Source organism: Nesoenas mayeri (assembly GCF_963082525.1).
Source record: "Nesoenas mayeri genome assembly, chromosome: 3".
NCBI lineage: Eukaryota > Metazoa > Chordata > Aves > Columbiformes > Columbidae > Nesoenas > Nesoenas mayeri.
Genome location: NC_137544.1, coordinates 26,746,576 through 26,755,638, shown reverse-complemented (window position 1 = coordinate 26,755,638; position 9,063 = coordinate 26,746,576). Strand labels below are relative to the sequence as shown.

The window sequence follows — 9,063 nt, the reverse complement described above, 5'->3', positions numbered from 1 at the left end:
TGCAGCAGCTCCAGCGCGTGATGTCACCGGCCGCCCCGGCCAAGTCCCGGCGGCGGCGTGCTCGCTCCTTCCTCCCTCCGGCGGCACCGCCACCGGCACCCTCCTCCTCCTCCTCCTCCTCTTCTTCCTCCTCCTTCCCGCGCCCCGCCCCGCCGCGCCCGCGCGGCTGCCATGCGGGGCCCCGCCCCCCGCGCCCCGCCCCTCCCGCCGGTGCCCGCGGGCGCTCAGCCCGCCGCGCTGCTCGCTCGCGGCTGCCGCGCGGGCGCGGAGGGGCAGCCCCGGCGTAACCGTCTCCGCGGCGGCGGTTGCTGAGTCACGGCCCGACTCCCATCCCGCTCCCCCCTCCCGCCCTCCTCCGCCTCCGCCCCCGCCTCCTCCCCCGCGCCGCCGCCTCCCGCCCGGCCGCCAGCTCCAGCAGCGCCGTGCCGGCGGCGATGCCCGCCCCGCTGCCGGGGGGAGAGGCTGCCCGGCGCTGCCCGGCCCCCCGCCGCTCGCCGCAGACCCGCGCACGCACAGGGGCAGCCGGGCGCTTGAGCCATGATTGCCGCGGCTTTCCTGGTCCTGTTGAGACCCTACAGCATCCAGTGCGCCCTCTTCTTGCTTCTGCTGCTGCTGGGGACCATCGCTACGATTTTATTCTTCTGCTGCTGGCACCGCAGGCTCCAGAAAGGGAGGCATCCCATCAAATCTGTCTTTTCAGGTCGCTCAAGGAGCCGAGGTAAGCGATGCTGCTCATCCCCGAGGGCGGAGGGAGGGTGTCCCCGGCCCAGCCCGCGGTTTCTGCTGGCGGAGGGCCGCTCTGCCTCCGTTTAGCCGGGCAAAGGCTTTAAATAAAACTGAAGCCGAGCTCAGGACTGCGGCAGCCTTGTCTCCACCCATCCCTTAGCGAAACCTCGGCCCGCGGGAGGGAAGTGAGGGGCCGGGAACCCCCCAGCCCTCCCCGGTTTCGCAAGTGCAGCGGAACTTTATGCTCAACTTCTTCCCGATGAATTAAATATAAATGCCGGGCGGAGCTGCCGGCTGCGCCGGGAGAGGCAGAGCCTGTCCGGGAATATGCGCTGAAGGGCGAGCAATTAGCTAAACCCGTTAGCCAGGGAGAAATCTGAGGCGGAGCTGGATGCAGCCTGTGTGTCTTTCTGCTTCCCTTACAGATGCTGTTATGAGAACTCATCACTTTCGCTCTGAGGTAATTTATTTAGCACGCAATTTCAAGGTCAGAAGTTGTTCTATTTACCTGAGTACATATCGTTGTGGTCTTTTGTTAGTGAAATCACGTAGCAAACTTTTCATTTTGCATGAAAGACATTATGTCCTTTTTCATTTCTTGGGGTTCTTTGTTTGTTTGTTTTTGTTTTTTTTTCTCTGCACAAATGTCAGATTTTCATTCGTATTACCCTAACTGGCCTGCTGGTTTGTGTCATTTCCAAAGCAATTGGTTACTTCAAGAAAAGCAGTGCTTGCTGTACATGCCAGACCTCCCTCAGTCCAAAAAGCAACCCTGAGCCCAGTTATTGACCGCAGTGTAAATATGTGCAGAGCTGGTAGGTTTTGCGACTGCAGGGCTTCTGCTTGCTTGTTTGCTGCCAGCCCTCACCTGTGCTGTGCTCCGTGTCAGAGAACTTGCCACTGGGCTTGGATGCTGCCATGGGAGATCCCAGAAGGATCCAGACCACAAGCCTGCTTGGCAGGTGCCTCATTTTGTGACTGTCTATTCGTAGGGCAGGGAAATCAGAACTCTTACATGCCACTTACATACCCAGTCCCTTAAACCCAGTGACTTTGTAGGGATTCTGGATGAGGAGCAGGATTGCCAGGAAAATATGGAAAATAAAACTTGTTTTGGCATCCACTTTTTTTCCATGCTGCCCTGTAGAGCTCCTGTCTAGATATGTCTGTTGCCTGGTTTCCTGCTATTGATTTAAGGTATATCTTCATGCCATTGCCTGCTACTCTGGAGGCCTTGAGAGTTTTGCACTAAAATGATCTTTAGTTTTAATGTATTTGCGTTTTTTCTGACCCAGTTGTGGGTGAGAAAATTACCCAGTTATGAGTAATGTTTTAAAGAGTGTGTATGGGAGAAATTTTGCAACGTAGTTTGAATTGGCAATTAATTTTACACTCCTAACTATTTTGACATTTGTATGCACTATCACAAAAAGAAAATGACATAGGGAGTGTCCTGTCTTTACACCATGAATGGTCTGGTTTTGTTATTGAGTAAACAGTGGTACAGTAAATGAAAAAAAATTGTGTCCCTCTGGAAAACAAAATATTTTTTTTCATTATTTAGTTCCTCCAATAAGAAATACTTGGTTTCCATGTAAAATTCTTTCACTCTTGAGCCTAGATAAAGATGAATTTTAATGTGTTACACCCTTTTGAAATATATGTCCTGTATGATGACTCTTAAAAGGGAAGTTTGCAAAGTGACTCATTTATTTTGTATTCATCCAGTATGTGGTCATTTGCATATCACCCAGTTAGAAGTAGACACATTTGAAGTATTTCCTAGAAGTTTCCATTTACTGCAAAGTGCTAGAATAAACCATTAAGAACTGTTATATTCTTTCATATTTTTCAACATTTTGTTTAGACAGAATAACACCGCAGCTAATGGTCTAAACTGCATTTTTAAGTAAGTGATGGAGCTGTTTTCCCCTTTGTTATCTAATGATAGACTTTTGATTCTTAAGATAAAATGATGACTCACATGATATCATTACATTTTAATTTTCCTTTATTTTTTCAAGTAAAACCTTATTTTAATGAATCTAATTTAATTGATTATTGATAAATTACAGGCATATTCCCACAAAAATATTGGCAGGAATATCAGAAACAAAATTTGACATTCTCATTCTATATCAGCACAAAGCATTATGTGCTTCCAGCTCCAGTAAGATGTTGATGAAAGCAAAGCATGATATGTAAAAATATGGGCTTTGCTTAATTCCCCCCCTACCCCACAATGAACATAACATCTCAACTCCAAGTTCTCTAGCACAGCGTCCATTTAATAGCTTCCGCTATGCTTAGTTGTTTGTCAGATGCAAATATAAATTGTGTTTCTTAATGATAATAAAAGATAATGAAAAATGGGTTGATAGTACATAGCAGAGGGTTGGCATTCATCTCCTGAGAGCTGGGTTCAAATCTGACTTACATCACACATGAAGATGCAGGTGGTCTAGTGGCACTGCACAGAGAATTATAATTGCCCTATCTACAGAACGGTTGGCAATTCCTGCGTGATTGGCTGCCTGCCAGGAAAGCCTTATATTTGGAAAAATAGATGTGTAGCAAATTTATGTTGAGGTTCTTTGCCAGAGCCATAGCTCTCACAGTGCATGCCTACATCGTCTTTGCCTATATACAGTGAGAAATATTTAATCCCTTTTCTTTAGTACTGAACCCCACATTAACAAATAAGATACCATACTATGGGAGGGTAAATACTAATTTTGAAAATGTATTTATGATCCTTATCAGCTCTTCTGTTCTGATTTTTATATGCCACTGGTGAAGTGAATCCACAAATAGTTAGTTTTCGTGGGTCCTGATTTTGAGTGTCTCTGCATAACATGCCTCATTATTATACTGCAGAAGTCTATGCAGACTCATTATGGAATGAACTTAAACACTTGACCCCCTGCCTCAAAAGGAGGCAAATTTGCATGAATCATTATGAATATAAAGTAGGTTAAAGTCTGTCTTTGTTTGAGGTGCTCCATAACAGAAAAATTAACCAGCAAGAAGATGAGAGGGTTTCCTGAGGTAATACAGTGGTTTGTCTTCCTCTCCACTAACATTCATTTAATACTATTTGAAGTTTGTCAGGTCTGGTTTTTTATATATATATTTTTTAATCTGCAGTCTTTTAAGTTCATTATGACTATAACTGCTCTTAAGATTCCCTCCATCCCTCAGGTGCTATAGATGCTCCATGAAGTCACAACGGAATCGCACCCAGAATAGTTAATGTTTCTAATCTGAGGGAGACCTAGATATGCCATGGCTGTAAAAAGAAAACAAGTAAATTTCCAACAGAAATATTCATTGCTTACATGACAAATCAGACTTTGATGTAGCTATTTGCACTATTCTTTCTTTATTTTGAGAATCAGTTGCAGAATGAAATGTCTGTGCTCAAGCAAAAGCACACCAAAGTAACAATATAACTTGGTGAGACTTTTACCAAAATAGGGACTGTGTTGGGTTTTAAAAAATTATTATTGTTCCTTGTATATTAAAAAATTTTAGTATTGACAGGGATTCACTGACTTCATTCTTCTTTTGCTCTCTGTAGAAGTTTGGTTTTTCATAAAGTATAGGAATTTTCTCTGAGTACTTTGAGGGCTTGGGCTTGATGCGTTTAAACATTTAGCTTCTTATGCTTTACAAAGAGGTTTGAATGTCCTCTGTACTTTACAATTTAAAGGAGCTGCTTAATGTGTTGGTGTTGTTACTTCTTGTGATTTACATTTCTTTCTGAATTAGTTTTCCTTATTGTCTAAACGTCTGAAGTCATGGGATTATGTGAGGTTTTTACCTTTCAATTAAAAAGGAACTAAGCTTGTAGCCCTAAGGCTGGAAGGAACTAATCCACAGGTATAATTCTTAAAATCTCAGGATTTGGGCATAAGAATTGTTGAAAAGGAAGGTTCTCATTCAGAATTTTTAAATGGTGTTTTTTTAATGAGATGATGAAGGGATAATTGTGCTAATTTCTAAACCAGTAGTTGATGGTTTTCATATTATTGGGGGGAAAAATTACCAGATTTATAAACCTTTTGCCTGAAATTTTCTGTGAGCTTTACATTTTTCCCTTATTTTACCTTTTAAACTAGAAATAATATGATCTCAGTAACTGAAGGTATCAGTGTCAGTGGGCAGTCATGAGCAATATGGTATCTTTTTGTATTTATTTAATTTTGATGCATATATTTTGGGCAAGTTTCCTGTGAATGCTTCCACTGAGACCTATTGGTATAAACCCACTAGGAAGCAAATCCATAGAAGTTATACAGTCCACTGTAAATTCTGACTTCACATAACCCAGGCGCGTGTCTGGTGGGACTAGACACACCAGTGAGGCAAACAGGAGATGACACATGATGTAAAGACTCTTTGGGAGGGCCGGCAGCATATATTAACCACAGCTGTAGCAAAGGAATAACATTTGGTCATTTGAGTTTTGCAGACCCCATGTTTTCTTCTTAGTATACTGAACAGTCACTACAAGGTTATATATATTCAGTCTATTGTTGTGACAAGACTCGTAGTGAAATAGGTCAGCCGAGACTGATGCCAATTTTTAAGAGCAAATGAATTTGCTATATCATCCATTATGGTACAATGGATGCAAAACTATAGTACAACAATCTCAAGTAAATGTATATATTGACTTTGCCAATGACTGATGCCCAGAAAAAGTGTTCATAAATTTATCCTAAGCATGCCTTTACCATAATTGTCCCTCTTCTGATTGTGAGACAGTTGCCTAAAAATACAGTTCTAGATATCCTACAAAACAATAATGAATAGTCTTTGAAGAGTTGTGCCATAATTTATCCCAGGCATTGCAGAGTTATTTATAAACTGCTCCAGATACGTATGTACAGCTCCAGTGAAAGAGAAATCAGCAGACCCTCCAAGCTGAATTTGAGTCTTCTGTTTGATTTGAGGCAATGCATTCAAGGAGCAACAGAAATGTACAGGACTAGGCAGAAAAACACATCCATTCACCTATTCAAAGGATCTCTCTTTGTCTTTGTGGAGCTGAATCAGGCTGAAAATATTTTACCTTTGTATTTGACGTACTTTCCCCCCAGGATGTTTAAACTGTTTTTTCCATTAGCTGTCTAAGAGTTAAGGAACAGGTTCAAGGGAAAATAAATCAGAGGCAAAAATAGATTGTTTTCTTAGATGTATGAAAGCACTTATGTACAGGAATGAGTGGAGAGCTATAAATACAGGTTACACTGTATAAGGACAAATCCTTCTATCCAGTTTTCATAACATGTCCAAGAGTGTGGCCCAGACAGTATGTTACATTGAGCTGGTAAATGGCAAACTAGGTACCACTGAGATTCTGCTCCTCTGTCCATCACTGTCAGCTTCATTCACTGCAGTGCTGCCTTTAGACAGCCTAGCAAGCATTGGTCTGTGCTGAGAAACAGCCTGTTTGGCAACTGTATCACAAAATACATGGCAATTCCCCAGTTGCTGCAGCAAGACCGCTTGGGTTCTTGAGCTAACTCCAGAGTTACTCGGATATCTTTACTCCCTGCTATAGTGCAGTGTAAAAATGCCCTCTATATTTCTATGGCCATCTGGTTACCTGCATCTCTGTTCTGGCATCAACAGTGTGCAGGGCATTCAAATGCTGAGGGGGTCTCCTCCTGGCTCTATCAATCACTCCATAAAGTACTGACATTGTGTCACTGTTCACATCAATGGGTAAGGCATGGTCTCAGTACACTGTAGATTGGGACCTGCATTGTAGATGAACACATCCTCTCAGTTCTGTATCAGGATGGAGATAGCCACTGCATAAAGACCTGGTACATAATCAAAGTTCTTACTATGTAATTTCCCATTGATATAGTTATGTCAACAACCTCCTAGCTATCATGTCATTATGTACATATTCAGGCTTCTCAGTATCTACTGTTACCTCTGGAAATGTGTGTTTTAGATGAGGTTTCAGCTTCAGTTATGTTGTATGCCTGTTGACAGCACACACGCCTGGTGTACGCAGGCAGCTGCTTGCAAGCAAGCAGAGCCCTGGTTTCAAGAGGATCCAGGTGGAGCACGGCTTGTCGCAATCCGTTTGTTAGCAGCCACATTGTACACATGTACAGAATGGAAATTTGTAGCTACTGTTTTTTGTCCAAAACTAACCTCAGATTGAAACTGTGAATTAAAATAGCTGAGGTCGTACTTGTGGTGAGCACATGTATTACCACATCTGCTGTAGAAACTGTGCTTGGACAGAAAGGATCGTGCAGGGGTCTGCAGATCACATATATCTCAGAAAACCTTAACCATCTACACTAATTTCTCAGTTACTCTGGTTAGATTATTAGGGTGGCAGATCAGGTTGTGGATGCCCCTTCAGAAACAGCTCAGCACTTTAGGCTGAGGCTGTTAAATGCAAGAAACCACTGCATGAATGGGGTAGTATAACCTCTGGGGCTGTTTTCTGTTCCTGGGCTGTTGCATGTGTTTTCCTAGGGCATGGGAACATCACTCACACTCTCTTCCTCTCCCAGATTTTTTAAGGAGAGGCACCTTGGATGTGCTGTGGAAGAACCATGCAGGGCACAGGGTGAAGTCACCCTGCTATTTTCATACAGGATGCAGTTCAGCTGAGCTGAGCTATTGGGTCTGGCCGTGTCAAATGTGAGCAGGTACCATCCGAGCTGCAGCCTCTCAGCTGCTCCCCGTGCTCTGTGCTCCGGAGCGGTCTCAGGCTCTGAAGAGTGCACACTCAGGCCCACCAGCCCCCTGGGCAAGGACTCAGCACTGCGCTGTAGACATGCTTGAGTGGGTTGTCAGGCTGATATGGCTGAGTTTGATCTAGTGACAGCAAAGCTGTCTGTTTTTGAGCCAGTTCCTTGTGTATCTAGTTCACCTGCGAGCCTGGGTACCTGTTATCTGGGTTCTTCTGCTGTCCAAAGTGTCTGAGCCCCTGCTGTGCTCCCTCATGCCCTCCTGCTTTGCATCAAGGAGAGTCAGTGGTTTGCCATTCCTGACTCATCAGGCGAATGAAACATGAGTTACGGCTGAAGGGTGAAAACGCTACATCAGCTACAGAAACTCATTGCATTTGGGCAAAGACACATTTCTTGCAAGTTGTGCCAATGTCCTTTATCGTCCATGTCCACTCTGCTGCTCAAATACAGCACTCGGCTTCAGGATGGCAGGGTAAATAGAAGAGAAGATTGGAAGTGAAACATAGTTCTTACAAGACTTAATTTATGATTATCGAAATCGATAGCACTAACTATGCTGAAATGCATAATCATGTCAGCTTGGAGGCATTATATTTATCCTCCTTCTTTGTTCCAAAGAAAAGAAAATGATACAGCTAGGTTGAGGAGGCATCATTCCCCTCTGATATGCTGCTGCTACCTTCCTGCACATAAAGCGCAGCCAGAATCAGAAAGTGACTTTGCAAAAACAGCATCTTCTCAAACAGCAAGATCAGCTCGCTGTAAGCATTTACAGTTTATAGTCTCCAGAGCTACTCAGCTGACCTAGTGTAGGTGTCTGCTTTAGGATGAGCTGAACAGTTCTTCAAGCCTCACTGAATGTATATTGACTACATTTTTCATTGGCTATAACAAGAACTTAGACTAGGAGCTCCTGAAGGAGAGACCCATTCAAATATGTTGTTGGTATGTGAATCTAGGTATCTTAATAGATACCTGAATTCTGTTCTAGGTGTCTTTTTTATATATACGCCTGTTAAGTCTCTTAGCAGTTATGCATCTATTCTATGCTTGACAAAGTGCAGACCCATCTTCACATGCTGTGGTGGTATAAATTCTCTCACCAGTTTGCACTTCAAACAAGCATACGGGACAGAGGAGAGTAATTTCTTTATACTAGATTTTTGGCAGCATTTACATGGTTTAGCAATCTGTGTGTTATTTCTTATTTTCTTTCCTACTGTATTTTTAATATTTGAAGGTATTTCCTTATGGCCTATACCTGATGTAGACTATGCACTGCCCAAGCTGAGAAGTGATGAGACAAAAAACAGAGGAAGCAGGGGTGGAAAAGGGACATACTTGAGCAACGTGCTAGTATATTCTAAATGAAACTTTCCCTTGCGGACCACTGATCGAGCAGTACTCTGATCTATTTTTGTTCTTAAATAATTGTTCTGTTCCTACCATAGGCTTGCAGTGCCCTGAGGTAACAGGGAAGGAACTGGGACAAGCCATAGCAAAGGCAAGGCGGCTGTGGAGGGTTGCAAGTCTCCCCATCAGATTATAATAGGACTGCTTGGAGAACAGGCCAGCCTCTGTGGTTTATGGATTTAGACAGGAAAGA

The 9,063-nt window shown here is 43.5% G+C and overlaps 1 protein-coding gene across 1 annotated transcript in view; it reads left to right on the top strand.

The window, feature by feature from the left end:
* Positions 1 to 537: 537 nt before the first annotated feature.
* The window catches only part of LOC308038617 (dystonin-like), a gene marked incomplete at both ends in the record, with an annotated part of 310,764 nt that continues 302,238 nt past the window's right edge, over positions 538 to 9,063 (top strand). The window contains 2 exons of the mRNA XM_080341395.1: positions 538 to 718; positions 1,152 to 1,186. Of these exons, the coding sequence (XP_080197521.1) occupies positions 538 to 718; positions 1,152 to 1,186 (216 nt within the window). The remainder of the gene's footprint in view (positions 719 to 1,151; positions 1,187 to 9,063) is intronic.